Source organism: Lontra canadensis, unplaced genomic scaffold (genome assembly GCF_010015895.1).
Source record: "Lontra canadensis isolate GAN:19392208 unplaced genomic scaffold, GSC_riverotter_1.0 scaffold25, whole genome shotgun sequence".
NCBI lineage: Eukaryota > Metazoa > Chordata > Mammalia > Carnivora > Mustelidae > Lontra > Lontra canadensis.
Genome location: NW_022631019.1, coordinates 15,469,162 through 15,485,822, shown reverse-complemented (window position 1 = coordinate 15,485,822; position 16,661 = coordinate 15,469,162). Strand labels below are relative to the sequence as shown.

General features: G+C 60.3%; 1 protein-coding gene across 1 annotated transcript in view; it reads left to right on the top strand.

The window, feature by feature from the left end:
* HSPG2 (heparan sulfate proteoglycan 2) overlaps window positions 1-16,661 on the top strand; it is a 76,874-nt gene that overhangs the window by 48,739 nt on the left and 11,474 nt on the right. Inside the window, exons 49-81 of the mRNA XM_032864031.1 lie at window positions 898-998; window positions 1,092-1,272; window positions 2,193-2,318; window positions 2,464-2,616; window positions 2,697-2,839; window positions 3,172-3,307; window positions 3,395-3,549; window positions 3,726-3,876; window positions 4,582-4,748; window positions 4,833-4,980; window positions 5,371-5,522; window positions 5,687-5,822; window positions 5,919-6,067; window positions 6,831-6,966; window positions 7,105-7,256; window positions 7,690-7,828; window positions 7,923-8,074; window positions 8,693-8,828; window positions 8,946-9,097; window positions 9,351-9,489; window positions 10,242-10,393; window positions 10,597-10,744; window positions 11,772-11,923; window positions 12,360-12,501; window positions 12,759-12,910; window positions 13,295-13,436; window positions 13,553-13,693; window positions 13,991-14,125; window positions 14,358-14,539; window positions 14,967-15,162; window positions 15,420-15,599; window positions 15,913-16,173; window positions 16,353-16,557. Of these exons, the coding sequence (XP_032719922.1) occupies window positions 898-998; window positions 1,092-1,272; window positions 2,193-2,318; window positions 2,464-2,616; window positions 2,697-2,839; window positions 3,172-3,307; window positions 3,395-3,549; window positions 3,726-3,876; window positions 4,582-4,748; window positions 4,833-4,980; window positions 5,371-5,522; window positions 5,687-5,822; window positions 5,919-6,067; window positions 6,831-6,966; window positions 7,105-7,256; window positions 7,690-7,828; window positions 7,923-8,074; window positions 8,693-8,828; window positions 8,946-9,097; window positions 9,351-9,489; window positions 10,242-10,393; window positions 10,597-10,744; window positions 11,772-11,923; window positions 12,360-12,501; window positions 12,759-12,910; window positions 13,295-13,436; window positions 13,553-13,693; window positions 13,991-14,125; window positions 14,358-14,539; window positions 14,967-15,162; window positions 15,420-15,599; window positions 15,913-16,173; window positions 16,353-16,557 (5,092 nt within the window). The remainder of the gene's footprint in view (window positions 1-897; window positions 999-1,091; window positions 1,273-2,192; window positions 2,319-2,463; window positions 2,617-2,696; window positions 2,840-3,171; window positions 3,308-3,394; window positions 3,550-3,725; window positions 3,877-4,581; window positions 4,749-4,832; window positions 4,981-5,370; window positions 5,523-5,686; window positions 5,823-5,918; window positions 6,068-6,830; window positions 6,967-7,104; window positions 7,257-7,689; window positions 7,829-7,922; window positions 8,075-8,692; window positions 8,829-8,945; window positions 9,098-9,350; window positions 9,490-10,241; window positions 10,394-10,596; window positions 10,745-11,771; window positions 11,924-12,359; window positions 12,502-12,758; window positions 12,911-13,294; window positions 13,437-13,552; window positions 13,694-13,990; window positions 14,126-14,357; window positions 14,540-14,966; window positions 15,163-15,419; window positions 15,600-15,912; window positions 16,174-16,352; window positions 16,558-16,661) is intronic.

Sequence of the window (16,661 nt, the reverse complement as noted above, 5' to 3'; positions counted from 1 at the left end):
TTCTGGGAAGGCATGGTCAGCCTCACCGGCTGCCCTGGGGAAGTCAGATGTGAGCAGAGCAGTGACTCTTGAAGGTCATGCTTTGACAAGAGCCACTTTCAGTGCAGAGGAAGGGTAGAAACCAGATGAGAGAAAGACAAAGAACGGAGGCAGATGTAGACAGCAAATATAGACAATGCTGTCAAGAGTCTTGGTTCTGAAGGAAGGCCAAGAAATAAGGCAGTAGCTGAAGAGAGAGTATGAGGTCACAGGAGTGTTTTCGAAAGGAAATTCTAGAATGATCAAGAGAGAGGAGGGACTGACGTAGCAAGAGAGCCTGTGGAGGAAGCCCTTTGGGGCATGAAAAGACAGGATGGGGATGGGGGATGGAAGGGAAGGGTCTCTTCCTGCAGGGACGAGGCAGAGGGAGGGTGGGCAGGTTTGGGAAGATGAACGAAGTCATCTGCCTGGTAGATAATGGCCTGGTAGTTTCGATTGCCTCAGCAAGTGTGAATTGAAGCCCTTAGCCAAGGATGTGGAAGGGGGTGCAGGTGTGTGGAGAGGTTGGGAGAAGGAGCAAAATTGTTGGGGAGGAAGGAAACTCCCACCGGACAGAGGAGGCCAGTTGGAGTGAAGTGTTGAGAGCGGTTTTGTGGTCGGTGATCCTGAAGTGGAGCCAGGTGGGCTCGTGGCAAGAGGCTGTCAGAGCACAGCCCGCGGCAGCTCAGTGCCAGCAGGAAGAAGGTGGACCACGGGGTTGAGCCAGGATGAGGGAGGGAGGCACCAGGGAACACAGTGGAATGGAAGCCAGCCTGGGAGGGAATCCCCTCCCAGACAGGGTGATGGAGAGAGAGAAAGCGGCCACAGGACAAGAGCCCGGCCAGCACCCAGCTCACGGGGGGCCTCCTGTCCCCGCAGAGGCTCCAAGCAAGCCCATCACGGTGACCGTGGAGGAGCAACGCAGCCAGAGCGTGCGCCCTGGAGCCGACGTCACCTTCATCTGCACGGCCAAAAGCAAGGTGGGCAGAGCCGGGCAGGGACTTCAGGGAGGGAGGCTCTGCCTTCTGGCGTCTGCTCTGACAAGCTGTCCATTCTCCTGGCCCCGCGCATAGTCTCCAGCTTACACCCTCGTTTGGACCCGCCTGCACAACGGGAAGCTGCCATCCAGGGCCATGGACTTCAACGGCATCCTGACCATTCGCAACGTCCAGCCGAGTGACGCGGGCACTTACGTGTGCACCGGCTCTAACATGTTCGCCATGGACCAGGGCACAGCCACACTGCATGTGCAAGGTACACGGGTCATTGCCATGACTGGCCCATCCCCCTGCAGCCTTCTCCCATGCCCACCAGGACTAGCAAGCGTGTCTATTCAGTTCGTGAACATCTCCGGAGTGCTAGGTCCCGGCTAGATGGAAGAAAAGGGGAGGGGAGGAGCTCTGCCCTCCCACGCTACATGTAGTGATAGGGATGCAGTAAGTCTGGGAACAAATGAGCAAGCAGCGTAATTCCACATGGCGATGAGGGCTGGGATAGGAGTATACAGTGAGGTGGGAGGAGGGTGGCTACTCTCCGCGGGGTGGTCAGGCTGGGCCTCTCTGAGGAGGTGATATCTGGGCCGAGAGCTGAAAGAAAACAAGGTGTTCAGCCACTTGAAGAGCTGGCAGAGTGTTCTTGGCGGAGGAAGCAGCATGTGCAAAGGCCCTGAAGCAGGAGCATTTTGATGTGTTTGAGCACCGTCAGGGCTGGTGTAGCTGGAGCTATGGAAGGGGGTAGGTGAGGGGCACCGGGGTGGCTCAGTCGGTCTGCGTTCCGCTCAGGTCATGATCCCAAAGTCCCAGGAAAGAGCCCCTTGTCTGGCTCCCTGCTTTACAGGGGAGTCTGCTTCTCCCCTGGCCACTTATGCGCACGCTCTCTCTCTTTCTCAAATAAATAAATAAATAGTTTTTTTAAAGTGGGAGTTGTAGGTGAGGAATTTGAAGCTGTGAGCAAAGGTGGTTCACAGCAGGGACTTCGGATTTTATCCTAAAAGCTCCTGGGAGCCACGGCCAGGCCTAAAGTGGGGAAGTATGAAGATCCCATGGACATTTTCAAAGCTTCCTGTGGCCACTCTGTGAACAGACAGCCACAGGGGGCTAGAGCAGAGGCAGAGAGAGCAGCAGCAAGGGGGATACTCCCCACACTGACTGCATCTCCCCCACCTCCCCCATCAGCCTCGGGTACCCCGTCTGCCCCCGTGGTCTCCATCCACCCACCGCAGCTCACCGTGCAGCCCGGGCAGATGGCCGAGTTCCGCTGCAGCGCCACAGGGAACCCCGCACCCACCCTCGACTGGACAGGTGAAGCCATGTCAGGACTGCCCGCAGGGCCCGCCACTCCTGGATAGGTGGGGAGGCAAGGGCAGGACTGGAGACTGTGGGGTCTGCAAGCCGGCAGGCCTAGCTATGCCAGTGCCAGGGTTGCTGACCACCCCCTCTCCATCAGGGAGCCCTGGGGTCCAGCTCCCTCAGAAGGCACAGATCCACGGCGGCATCCTGCGCCTGCCAGCTGTCGAGCCCTCGGATCAAGCCCAGTACCTGTGTCGTGCGCGTAACAGCGTTGGGCAGCATGTAGCCAGGGCCGTGCTCCACGTGCACGGTGAGGGGACAGGACTGAGGGCGGAGCTTGGGAGCACCCGCACCGTCCAGAGGGCTGTTTTCACGGGGTTCTGTGCACAGGGGGCAGCGGGCCCAGGGTCCAGGTGAGTCCAGAGAGGACTCAGGTGTACGAAGGCCGCACTGTGAGGCTGTACTGCAGGGCTGCGGGCGTGCCCAGCGCCACCATCACCTGGAAGAAGGAAGTGGGCAGCCTCCCCCCACAGGTGAGGAGAGCTGTCTGGGCCAGGCCGTCAGGCTCAGCAGGGTTCCAGCACCTGCCACCTTCGCTTCCCACCTTCCTGCCTCCACTTCCTTCCCCATCTCCTCCCCTCCTGGTTTTCCTCACATCCATAATGACAGCCTGCTCAGACCTCCTGTCCGGTGTACCCGAGCAAGTAGCCCCTGTCGGCCTCTTGTTTTGCCACCCGGCTCTGCCCTCTGTGTCTAACTGAGCCCCGGTATTGGCTCTGTGCTTGCCTCTGCCCATCCCTGCTGGCTAGCCCTCGCCAGGCTGCCTCGCCCCCTTGGGCAGCTGACCCTTCTCACTGTGCGGCAGGCCCGGTCCGAGCGCACAGACATCGCCACACTGCTCATCCCGGCCATCACAGCGGCTGACGCCGGCTTCTACCTCTGCGTGGCCACCAGCCCTGCAGGCACTGCGCAGGCCAGGATCCAAGTGGTTGTCCTTCCAGGTGTGGGGCCTCTGGGGACTGAAGCAGTGGGGAGGGGAAAGCTCGGGGAGGGCTCCCAAGGCCGACTCCATTCGCCTCTGGCCCCAGCCTCAGGTGCCAGTTCCCCACCGGTCAGAATTGAGTCCTCATCACCATCCGTGACTGAAGGCCAGACGCTGGACCTCAACTGTGTGGTGGCAGGGCTGGCCCACACCTCCATCACGTGGTACAAGCGAGGAGGCAGTCTCCCTCCCCACAGCCAGGTATGGGGGTCCCCGAGCCTGTGGCAGGGGCCCTGGGGGTGATTCGATGCTCTCCACAGGCAACCATCAACCCTGATTTCCCTCCCTCTCCAGCTTCTGTCATGGGGCAGTTTGGAGCGGAGTGGTGACTACGGTCCCCTCTCGTCCACACACCTTTCTGTCCCACCCTGTCTCAGGTGCATGGCTCCCGGTTACGGATTCCCCAGGTTTCAACAGCTGATTCTGGAGAGTATGTATGCCGAGTGGAGAACGAGTCAGGCCCCAAGGAGGCCTCCATCATCGTCTCTGTCTTCCACAGCACCCACTCAGGCCCTAGCTACACCCCAGGTGAGGGGCCGAGCAGGGCCAGGCAGGGACCGAGCCCTAGGATCTCCCCACTGCTCCCAGGGAAGCAGTAGTCTCTTCAGTAACATCAGGGCAAGAGGGGGCATTCTAGGCCGGCTTTGGGGATGTGAGGGGACAGAGGGTGAGGACAAGGTTGGTCTGGCTTACCTGGGGCCTCACAGTGAGGTTACTGTTTCAGATTTTGTCAGGAAGCATCAGTCAGGATTAAACTGAGTTGGGAGTCAGGCTGACCTGGGTTTAAATCCTCCCTCCACCTTTTATCAGCCTTGAACTAAGTCATGTCACGTTTTAGGGCTCAGTTCCTTCATCTGTGAAATGGGAACGGTAGCATTACCCTGTGGCATGAGCAGATGATAAAGGCCGTCTAGAAGAGAGTTGTAGAGTTTTTGTCCGTGTCTGTTGGCCCAGCCTGGGCACTGAAGGGCTTTGGTTGCCCACAGGCCGTGGCAGCTCATCACAGATCAGGGAGTCACAGGTGGGCAAATGGGCCTTGAATTTGAAGTTGGAGGTGGATGAGGGAAGCAGGTGCCTGACTGTGCTGAGGTAGAAAAGCATGGTCCTAGCCTTAGAAAGGTCTCCCATCTGCCTTCCCGCGCTAGGGCCCGGTCCCGTCCCAGGGCACTCTGCCCCAGGGCTGTGGGACTGGGGCTCAGGAGCCCAGGTCCCTTACTAGTTCCTCTGCACCAGTTCCTGGAGGAGCCCCTCCGGGCAGCTCCCAGCCCATCCGCATCGAGTCCTCCTCTTCCCATGTGGCCGAAGGGCAGACCCTGGACCTGAACTGCGTGGTGCCCGGGCAGGCCCACGCCCAGGTCACGTGGCACAGGCGCGGGGGCAGCCTCCCTGCTCGGCACCAGGTACAGCAGTCCCCTGGACCAGCCCACTGGAGGGGTGGATAGGATGCCTCCGGCCGCCTTCCAACCCTCCCTGTTTGCGCTCAGACCCATGGCTCGCTGCTGCGGCTGCACCAGGTGTCCCCAGCCGACTCAGGCGAGTACGTGTGCCGCGTGGTCCTTGGCTCCGGGCCCCTGGAGACCTCTGTCCTGGTCAACATTAAGGCCTCCGGCTCCCCTGCGGGCTCCATCCCTGGTGAGGATCTGCCAAGGGCAGGGCGCGCAGGAGGGGCTGAGGTCCTAGTGACCCCACCTGCCATTGGGAGGGTGGGAACAGGAGGCCCACGCTGGAGCTGGCGACTCCACTTCTCCGGGTGACCCGCTATCTCCCAGTCACTTTTCCCTGGCCATGCAACTGCCTCCTCTTCCTCTCCCGAACTACCCTCTTTTCCCCCACTTCCTTGTTCCCTTCTATAAGGCTTGGCCCCTGCCCTGGCCCTCTTCTCCGGGCACCTTGGCTGAGGACATCAAGTCCAGGCCACCAAACCCCCAAGCATATGAGAGCCTGGCCGGACTGTCCCTGAGGTAGACCCTTCTGGCCCTCTCTCCTCGGGGGCATCTGCTACCTTTGCTTCTTTCCCCACAGCCCCAGCACCTGTCCCACCTGTCAGAATTGAGTCCACATCCCCCACGGTGGCCGAGGGGCAGACCCTGGATCTGAGCTGTGTGGTGGCAGGGCAGGCCCATGCCCAGGTCACATGGTACAAGCGTGGGGGCAGCCTCCCCGCCAGGCACCAGGTGCGTGGTGGCAGGAGGGCGGGAGGGGTTGGCCTGGCCAAGCTCTGGGCAGTGAGTTGAGGGGGTCCTGGCCCCTAAGCTGAACGGCTGGCAGTTCCCAGCTCAGAGGAGCCGGGTGGAAGGGCATCTGCTAGGCTCTCACACCCCTGCCCCTGGCTGCCCAGGTCCGCGGCTCCCGCCTGTACATCTTCCAGGCCTCGCCAGCTGACGCAGGCGAGTACGTTTGCCGGGCCAGCAATGGGATGGAGGCCTCCATCACAGTCACAGTAACCAGGAACCACGGGGCCAACTTCGCCTACCGTGAGTGGGGCCACCAGGTTGTGCTGGGACAGAAGACAGGTTAGGTGGGGGTAGCTGTACAGAACCGGACTGACTGGTGACCATCTTCTCCCCCAGCTCCGGGCAGCTCCCAGCCGATCCGCATCGAGTCCTCCTCCCACGTGGCTGAAGGACAGACCCTGGACTTGAACTGCGTGGTGCCCGGGCAGGCCCACGCCCAGGTCACGTGGCATAAGCGCGGGGGCAGTCTCCCCACGCGACACCAGGTACAGGCCTAGAATACGGATAGGCCAAGAAGGGGACTGGAGGGAGGCCCTAGGTAGTGCAGGTCAAGGATGGGGGCTGGATAGAGGCTGGCTCCTCGGAGTCAGGGAAAGCCTTGGACGTCACTGCACAGGTGTCTGGTACAATGGTTAAAACCCAGACTCGAGGACTGGCCAGCGTAGGTGTGAATGCTGCTTCCACCTTGAGCGAGTTACTTAACTTCTGTGACCTCTGTGACCTTGAGCGAGTTACTTAACCTCTCCGAGCCATAGCTTCAGTATCTGTAAAGTGCTGTCTTACAGAATTGTAAGGGTGCCAGGTTTGCAGAGAGAAGGCACTTAATATATGTGCCAAGTGCTCAGAGCTCTGGCAGGTAGAAATCGCTGAGCTGTTGTTCGTGTGATGCCGTTAATATTACTGTGTTCTGTACAGCTTAGGATGCTATCCATTGTGAGATGCGTACAAGTTTTTATACTCCTAAGGAAAGAAAGTTGCTGCTTATGATTGTAAAATTATTTACTGTAAGATGCATCTTGATTTCAGAGACATTAAAAAGCATGTCTTAGAATTGATGGAAAGTGGAATTAGTGCTTGCCCATTTCACCATGGCTCCTCCTGGCTACCTCCTACTCTTGGGACAAGTCTCCCCGTAAGCAGGATGCAGCTGATGGCCAGGCCCTAGGGGTCAAGAGTGAGGCAAGCGTGTAGGTTACGGGTGCAGGGTCCCGTGAGGGCCCCCTCTGAGCTCACCTCCATTCTGGCCAGACCCACGGCTCACTGCTGAGACTACACCAGGTGTCCCCAGTTGACTCGGGCGAGTATGTGTGCCGCGTGGTGGGTGGCCCGGTGCCCCTGGAAGCCTCTGTCCTGGTGACCATTGAGCCTGCAGGCTCTGTACCCGGTAAGCAGTACTGGGGGTAGGGCAGGGCTAGGGGCCTAGCCGTGGGAGACACTGGCAGGATCCCACGAGACCAGTGCAGCCCCCCACCACACACACACACTTCTAGCCAGGGATTGACCCTCTGCCTTCTGTCCCCAGCGCTGGGGGTCACCCCTCCTGTCCGGATCGAGTCATCATCGTCCCACGTGTCTGAAGGGCAGACCCTGGATCTGAACTGCCTGGTTGCTGGGCAGGCCAATGCCCAGGTCACGTGGCACAAACGCGGTGGCAACCTCCCCACGCGGCACCAGGTAGGAGGCCGGGGAACTAAGTGGGAGCCTGAAGGACCCTGGTGACTACAGAGGAGAGTGCATGGGCTTTGAATTCAGGCATATCTGAGTTCAGACACTGTCCTACCAGTTTGCCTGCTATGTGACTTTAGGGCAAGTCATTTGACCTCCCTGATCCTCAGTGTCCTCCTCTGGCAAGTGGGCTCATACTGCCTACCTCCCCTCCCCCACAGAACATCAACAAGTGTTGGTCACCCACTTCTTTTCATTGGACCCAGTCCCGACACAGGGGCAGGGGAATTGACTGGTCATGAGTGGTGGTCTTTCCAGGAGGAGCTCCTCTCCAGTCGAGTTGACTGGACCCGGCTGGGAGCAGGGTCAGGGAAGGGAGCAGGAGCCTGGCTGGGAGCCCTGGGGCCTGACTCTGAGCCTGACTTCCTCCTGCCCTGCCCAGGTGCATGGCTCAAGGCTGCGCCTGCCCCAGGTGACCCCAGCCGACTCTGGGGAGTACGTGTGCCGAGTGGTGAGTAGCTCGGGCACCCAAGAAGCCTCCATCCTTGTCACCATCCAGCAGCGCCTTAGCCCCTCCCACCGTGAGTATCTCGGGTCATAACAAACGCTGGGGTACTGCTAGGACCACTCCAACCTCAGCAGCTCCCACACCCTGCTCCTGTCTCGCCCTCCCAGCCCAGGGTGTGGTGTACCCCGTCCGCATCGAGTCATCCTCGGCCTCCCTGGCCAATGGACACGTCCTGGACCTCAACTGCCTGGTGGCCAGCCAAGCCCCCCACACCATCACCTGGTATAAGCGGGGAGGCAGCCTGCCCAGCCGGCACCAGGTATGGAGGCATTGGGGCGGGTGGGACCAAAAACTAGGCACACTGGCCCTGACGGGATTCCAGAAGGGCTATGAGCATCTTTTCTGTGGTCAGTTAGCAAACATTGAACATTCTTAACTTGGTGGGCCCTGGACCAATGCTGAGGATACGTAGGTCCTACTGACCCCAGCTAGAACCCATATCTTAACAGAACATTCTGTGATTTACTCACTCACTGAATGTCCCTGAGAATCTGCTCCCGGCCGAGTCTGCGCCTGGCACTAAGGATTCCAGGTGGAATGAGGTGGTGGCTGGCCTCAGGAAGCGCACAGGCTAGGGGAAAAGGCAGACACAGCCCGTGACAACAGTGTAACAGAAACCACAACAGGGTACCCTGGAGTCACCAGGAACGGTCACAGCAGGCTTTTGGCTCGGATGACAGGCGAGAATAGTACAAAGGATAGAGGCACTGTCCACCCCAGCCTGGAACCTCAGGAAGGCCCCTGAGGGCATTCTGAAGGACGTTTGGTTGGCAGCAGGTCCCCGCGAGGCGGCAAGGCTCCTAGAGTCTGGGGCGGCAGCACTCGAGTTGTGGAGATGCTAGCCCCACCCACTGACTGACTCATGCTCCCCCCGCAGATCGTGGGCTCCCGCCTCCGGATCCCCCAGGTGACACCGGCCGACTCCGGCGAGTATGTGTGTCATGTCAGCAATGGCGGCGGCTCCCAGGAGACCTCACTCATCGTTACCATCGAGGGCAGTGGCTCCTCCCATGGTGAGAGGGCACAGGGCAGGGGGTCCAGGCAAGTGGGCTCAGGGGGAGGCAGATAGGGCCCTGGCGCCATCACTGTTGACTAACTCTGGCTGTATGGCCTGTCCTGTCTGTCTCCAGTGCCCAGTGTCTCCCCACCCATCAGGGTCGAGTCCTCGTCCCCCACAGTGGTTGAAGGGCAGACTTTGGATCTGAACTGCGTGGTCGTTGGGCAGCCCCAGGCCACCATCACGTGGTACAAGCGTGGGGGCAGCCTTCCTGCCCAACACCAGGTACACAGTGGAGCCGGGCCAGCAAGGGCAGAACCCCTGTCGCCGGGACGGGCATTACAAGGATAAACCCTGTGGGCAAAGAACTGGAAGTGAAGCCCTTGCTGGCAGTCCTGGAGCAGTCCTCTCTCCTGCCCTGGGTAGACAGAGGGTGGCCTCAGCAGGTCTGATGAGGGAGGCCCAGGAGGAGGCCTGAGCCAGCTGATGACTTCTTGGTCCCTCAGCCCCTCTCCCTCTCCTTCCCCATGTGCCCCAGGCCCATGGCTCCCGCCTGCGGCTGAACCACATGTCTGTGGCTGACTCGGGCGAGTACGTGTGCCGGGCCAACAACAACATCAATGCCCAGGAGGCCTCCATCATGGTCTCAGTCTCCCCTGGTGCCGGCAGCCCCTCCGGTGAGTCCGACAAAGGCCAAAAAGGGACCAGGAGACACAGGGCACAGTGCTCCCTGGGGGGTCAGCAGTCAGAGCTCTCCCATGAGGGTGGCGGTCTGGGGCAAGGGCTTTGCAGCAAGATGCCTGGGTTCGAATCCTGCCTGCGCCACTAAAAGACTTGGGACTTCCTCTCCTCCCTTGGCTTCATTTCCTCATCAGCAGCATGGGGATGTCAGTCACTCCAGCCCCATGTTGCTGTCCACTATGGTGACCACCGGCCACATGTGGCAATGGCAGTCAAAGTTTAACATTCCCGTCATCACGTTTGAGTGCTTCGTAGCTACACGCAGCTAGCAGCTGCTATAGTGGGCGGTACAGATGAAAGAGTATTTCCATGATCACAGAAAGTTCATGAATCCTGTGAGGGTTTTATTTTAAGGACTTTATTTACCTGAGAGAGAGAGCAGGAGCAGAGGGGGGTGGGCAGAGGGAGAGGGAGAAGCCGACTCCCCGCTCAGCAGGGAGCCCAATGCAGAGCTCCACCCGAGGACCCCAGGATCCTGACCTGTGAGCCACAGGCACACACTTAACCGACTGAGCCACTAGGTGCCCATTGAATTCTAGGGGGATGAAATGAGTTCACACACACAGTGCTTCCAGCAGTACCCGCCCCACTCCGCATGCTTAGCAGCCGTTAACTACCATTTCATCTTTGGCCATGGCTGAGGCTCCTACCAACCCAGTCGTTCCCAAATCTGCTCCTGTGCCTGCAGCCCCTGGCAGAGCTGTGCCCGTCAGAATTGAGTCCTCCTCCTCCCACGTGGCTGAAGGGCAGACCGTGGACCTGAACTGCGTGGTCCCTGGACAGGCCCACGCCCAGGTCACGTGGCAGAAGCGCGGGGGCAGCCTCCCCACTCACCACCAGGTATGGGAGTCGGGGGACTGGACGTGGTGGGAAAGCTGCTGAATGTGGGGCTCCTGGTTAGAGGCCCTCCCCTGAGATCCACTCAGGAAGTCCCTGGGGGCACAGTGCTTGCCCAGGTCAGAAGCCGGACCTTGGCCCCAGCCTTCCAGCATTCTGACAGCTCTCTCCCTCTGCTCCCGTTTCCCCATCCTGCCCCTGCTCAGGCCCACGGCTCCCGGTTGAGGCTGTACCAGGTGTCTCCGGCTGACTCGGGCGAGTATGTGTGCCACGTGGTGAGCGACTCGGGCCCCCTGGAGGCCTCAGTCCTTGTCAACATCGAGGCCTCCGGCTCCAGCGCTCTTCCTGTCCCTGGTGAGGCTGGAGAAGGGAGGCCGGCCAGCGGGGAGGGTTGGGGAACCAGCAGGCAGAGGTCAGGAACCAAGTCAGGTGGGATGGTTAGGGCCCAAAAACTGGACTTGGGAGTCTGGCCTGTGTGGGAGTCCGTCCCAGCATCTCTGTCCACGCTCTGAGATGTTGCAAAAGGGACTCCGTGCTTCACCTTCCTCATCTGCAAAGTGGGGATCGCAAACTCTTGCAATGATACATGCGTTCCCTAAAGGCTGGGACTGCACCTCTGTGAGTACGTGAGCGGGCTCTGGAGGGGGTCCCTGATAAAAACCTTTTGTATTCGCGGTGGTGTATTGGAGAAAAACGGCCGCATATGAAACCCACCATGATTTCAGGGAAATCGCTGCCCATGACGCGGCTGAGTGTTTACGGGTTTTGTTAAGTAAATCAGTTGACCGGAAAATGTGAAATAATTTCTACGTGGCTGTAGCGGATGTGATCGTAGTATGGGAATTGCTGAGAAATAAACGTGACCTAGCACTTACAGGGTGCTGGGCCCTGTTCTGTTTATGTTTAACCCATTTCCTCCTCACAACAATTGAGGTCAGGGTGACTATTCTCCCCATTTTACAGATGGGAAACTGAAGCATGGAGAGGTGAAGTCGCTCTCCGAGGGTCCTACAGCTCCTAAATGGCAGAGCTGGGTCTTGAACCCAGATAGTCTGGCCCCGGAGTCTGGGTTCTTAGGCAAACATTGCTCAAGTTTGAGGAAAAAATGAGTGATTTGTTTGGAGGCGCCTGCCCCTGGGCCCAGCCACTGATGATGTTGGAAGCACAACAAGAGATAGTGGGGCCATGGTCTGGGGTGTGCCATTTCCCCCAGGCCAGCCCAGCTGCCCCGGGCTTCAGAGGAATGGGCAGTGCGGGGGGCATCGAGGCCATCTCTCCGTATGTGGTCTGGCCCCTGGTCTGAAAATCTGGGCACCCAGGGGTCAGGACTGAGGGCAGAGGGGTGGGAACTCCAGCTCACTGAGCTCTTCCTGTGCCTCAGCCCCAGGCGGAGCCCCGCCCATCCGCATTGAGACCTCCTCTTCCCACGTGGCTGAAGGGCAGACCCTGGATCTGAACTGTGTGGTCCCTGGACAGGCCCACGCCCAGGTCACATGGCTCAGGCGCGGGGGCAGCCTTCCTGCCAGGCACCAGGTACGGGGTCTGGAGAAAGCAAGATGTGGGCACTCCTCACCCTACCCCACGCCTGCCCAACAGTCCTGCCTCATTCTAGCCGGGAGGGAAGGTGGCTCCAACATCCGGGGCTTTGGGGAAAATTGCAGCGGAGGCCAGTGGGAGTCTGGAGGTCAAGAACAGGCTGGGCACAGCAGAGCCACCTCCGGCCTCCCAACACCTGAGTGCAATTAAGAAAAGGCACCCGTTACTCAGAACGTTAGACTTTTTCTTACCACAAAAAAGTCATCAACGTACACCACACTAAGGCCTCAGGGGGTCGCCCTGCACAGGATGTGGCCTTCACAACTCTATGTGGCGGTCCTGGGGTGTACGTAGCAGAGGACTTGGGCATCTGAAGGGCATGGCTTCCAGCCCCCCAGCTCACTCTCCCTGCCCTTGCCCTGATGCTGGCCAGGTCCACGGACCCCTGCTGAGGCTGAATCAGGTGTCCCCAGCTGACTCTGGAGAGTACTCGTGCCAAGTGACCAGCAGCTCAGGCACCCTGGAGGCTTCTGTCCGAGTCACAATTGAGGCCTCCAGCCCGGGCCCCATTCCTGGTGAGTGACAGGAGCAGTGGGTGATGCTGGGACACAGGTTTAGGGAATCCCTTCCTGGCCTTGCTCTCCCCTGCTTCTCCAGCAGGGCTCTGGCTCTCTGCTCCGTGAAGGTCCTCCAGCTCCTCCCACCAACCACCAGGGACCAGCCCTGGGTCTGGGTAGCATGAGCCCCTGGCATCCTGTCACTGCCACTACCCTCAGTCCCTGCCTTTGTCCCCGGGAGCCTCACCCTTCTCACCCATCCGCTGTGTCCACAGCTCCAGGACTAGCCCAGCCTATCTACATTGAGGCCTCCTCCTCCCACGTGGCCGAAGGACAGACCCTGGACTTGAACTGTGTGGTGCCTGGGCAGGCCCACGCCCAGGTCACGTGGTACAAGCGTGGGGGCAGCCTCCCTGCCCAGCACCAGGTACAGGGGCCTGATGGGGAGCATTCCAGAGCAGGCTGGGTTCGACCTGCATTTGCTTTCTGCACCCCAAACCTCGTGTGAGCCCTGGCCTCCTCTGGGACCCCAGGGGACACCATAGTTTGGGGAGCAGAGCTGCTCAGTGGGGCAGTAAGAGACCTGGGTGTTCTGGCCCTGCCACTGAGCTGTCCCCAAGGTTATTTCCTCCTCTGTCAAGTGAGCTGCTTAGACATGTAGGAGTCAGTAAAGGAAGCTCCCTCCTCCCTCCCAGCTGGGGCCCTGGGCTCCTGGGACTCAAGGGAGAGCTTGGCCCCTGCCACAGCGGGCTTGGGGACTCGCCTGGCCCCAGGCATTTTGGCGTGATGGCTGTTCCCTCCTCGCTCCCAGACCCACGGCTCCCGGCTACGGCTGCACCGCGTCTCTCCGGCTGACTCCGGGGAGTATGTATGCCGCATTGTTGGTGGCTCCAGCCCTGAGCAGGAGGCTTCCTTCACAGTCACCATCCCTCCCAGCGCAGGGTCCTCCTACCGTGAGTGTGGCAGATGCTGCGGGCCAGGGCCCAAGGGGAGACTGTGGAGCTGAGGCAGGGGTGCCCAGCCAAGCCGGCCCGCCCGTGCCCAGCCTTCTGCCTGCCTTACCCTGCAGGCCTCAGGAGCCCTGTCATCTCTGTCGACCCGCCCAGCAGCACTGTGCAGCAGGGACAAGATGCCAGCTTCAAATGCCTCATCCATGACGGGGCAGCTCCCATCAGCCTGGAGTGGAGAACCCGGAACCAAGAACTGGAGGGTGAGCTGGTGGGGTGGGGGATGCGGGCAGGATCCTAGAGGCCGCTGGGAAAGTGGGATCACTGCTGTGGGTGGGGCCAAGGCTGAGGAGGCCCCTCCCCTCTGGGGCCTCACTGTCTCCCATGTGCATGGGGAGGGGGCTGAACCCGGGAGTCTCCAGGGACTCCCATCTGCCACCTGGGACCCTGTGAGCTAGGCTGGAGGGGTTGGGAATACGGAGCCAAGTTACACCCACTGTCATCACAGAGGCACAAGGACAGCCTCACTGACCATACCCTGCCCCATGCCAACTCCACAGACAATGTCCACATCAGCCCCAACGGCTCCATCATCACCATTGTGGGCACCCGGCCCAGCAACCACGGTGCTTACCGCTGCGTGGCCTCCAATGCCTACGGCGTGGCCCAGAGTGTCGTGAACCTCAGTGTGCACGGTGAGCAGCATCAGCCTGGTGGGCTCTGCCTCCTGTTTCCAGCCCTGATTTTGAGCTCAGAACCTCCAAGTTTCAATTCTGCCTCTAGCTAACACCTCCCTCCTGGCCATTCTCTCTCTCGGCCTCGGTTTCCACGTTGATGCAGAAGAGTCCCCACTGGGCAGTTACTGAAACAGGGGTCGTGACGGGCAGAGACCCGCATGTGTGTTAGCAATGTTGTTCCTCTGGGTAGGGCCCCCTACTGTGTCTGTGCTCCCCGAGGGCCCCGTGCGGGTGAAAGCGGGCAAGTCCGTCACCCTGGAATGTGTCAGCGCTGGGGAGCCCCGTTCTTCGGCTCGCTGGACCCGGATTGGTGCCCCCACCAACGTGGAGCAGCGGCTGTATGGGGTCGTGGACAGCCACACAGTGTTGCAGGTGAGGCAGATGTTCCCCTGGGAGGGAAGAAGGAATGGCTAGAAGGATGGGTGGACGGGTGGGTGGGTAGGTAGATGGGTAGATGGGCGAGTGGGTGGTTGCTGCATAGGTAGGTGGATGGTTAGACGAACGGATGAAGGGATGAAGAGGGGGATAGATAGGTGGGTGGAAGGGGGAATGGGTGGGCAGACGGTCGGATGGATGGATGTGTGGTAAGCGAAGGGGGGGGGAGATGGGGGCTGGGCAGGTGGGTTGATGGACAAGTGGTTGGGCAGACTAATGGGCTGGATGTCTTGAGTAGGAGCCCTCAAGCAGCCAAACAGGAGACCTGACAGCGGAGGGAAGCAGGAAAGGCAAGCCAGACCTGGGGGCTAATGCCCAGGTGCCTATCCGTGCCCACTTACCCAGCATCCTTGCTTTCTTCCAGATCTCATCGGCTAAACCATCAGATGCGGGCACCTACGTATGCTTGGCTCAGAATGCACTGGGCACAGCACAGAAGCGGGTGGAGGTGATCGTGGACACGGGCGCCGTGGCCCCAGGGGCCCCCCAGGTCCAAGTTGAAGAAGCGGAGCTGACCATAGAGGCTGGACACACAGCCACCCTGCGCTGCTCAGCCACAGGTGTGAACGGGGGCTGGCACCCGGGGCAGGCAGAGCAGTGTGGCCCTGGGGCCTGAATGGTAGACGTGAGATCTGAAGATGCTAATGTACCCAGGGAGGGGACTTCGCTGCTGGCACCACCCAGTGATGGCTGAGGTGCCCACTCAAGGACCCCCATGAAGGGATAAGACCACCCAGTCGCTGCCTCACCAGTCTCGTGCCCAGCTCATCCCCAGGGTAGCCCAGTGACCTCTGTGGTCTTTCACTCCACTCTGCAGGCAGCCCTACACCCACCATCCACTGGTCCAAGCTGCGCTCCCCGCTGCCCTGGCAGCACCGACTGGAAGGTGACACACTCATCATCCCCCGCGTAGCCCAGCAGGACTCAGGCCAGTACATCTGCAATGCTACCAGCCCCGCCGGCCACGCCGAGGCCACCATCGCCCTGCACGTGGAGAGTAAGGCACTCGCCCTCCCTCCTTGGGATACCCTCTCTGCCTTGCATGGAGGTCTGAGCCCCCAAGCTGAACTACATCCTGGGAACAACCCCAGGAGTGCCGTGCAGAGGGCCCCGTGCCCCGCAGCCCCCCAGAGCCTGCCCTTATCTGAGACCCACTTCCCCTCCTGGCATCCTTGCTTCCCTCATCCCCAGGCCTCTGCTACAGACCATTCAGCTTCCTGATCCTTTGGCAGGACACCCGTGTCTGACAGCTGCTCCTACCCTGACCACTGCTCTTCCCTTCCCTGACCTCTGTGTCCCCCCGCCCCCAGGCCCACCATACGCCACCACGGTCCCAGAGCACGCTTCGGTGCGGGCAGGGGAGACACTGCAGCTCCAGTGCCTGGCTCATGGGACACCCCCACTCAGCTTCCAGTGGAGTCGCGTGGGTGGCAGCCTCCCCGGAAGGGTGACCGCCAGGAACGAGATGCTGCGCTTTGAGCCCACGGCCCCCGAGGACTCAGGTCGCTACCGTTGCCAGGTCACCAACAAGGTGGGCTCGGCAGAGGCTTTTACCCACGTGCTTGTTCAAGGTGAGCAGCCCTGGCTCGGGCAGGGCAGAAGGGCTTCTAGGAGAAGAACATTCCTTACGTGCTAAGATGGGGTTTTTCTGGATCCTGGGACGGGGAGGCATCAGGGACATTTGTCTCTCTCTCCCTCTCTTTCTCTCACACGCACGCATACACACAGAACCTCATACATGTCCCCACAGGCTCCTCTGGCTCTGTCCCGGCCACTGCCATCCCAGCAGGATCCACGCCCATCGTTCAAGTCACACCTCAGCTGGAGACCAAGAGCATAGGTGCCAGCGTTGAGTTCCACTGTGCTGTGCCCGCTGACCGGGGCACCCAGCTCCGTTGGATCAAGGAAGGGGGTCAGCTGCCTCCTGGCCACAGTGTGCACGATGGGGTGCTCCGGTGAGCCGGGGGGTAGGCCAGACTGAGCTTGAGCCCCCCAGCCCAAGGTGCACGGGGGCTGTTGGGATACCCGTCCTATGGGGCTCAGCATGAAACCGTGTCCT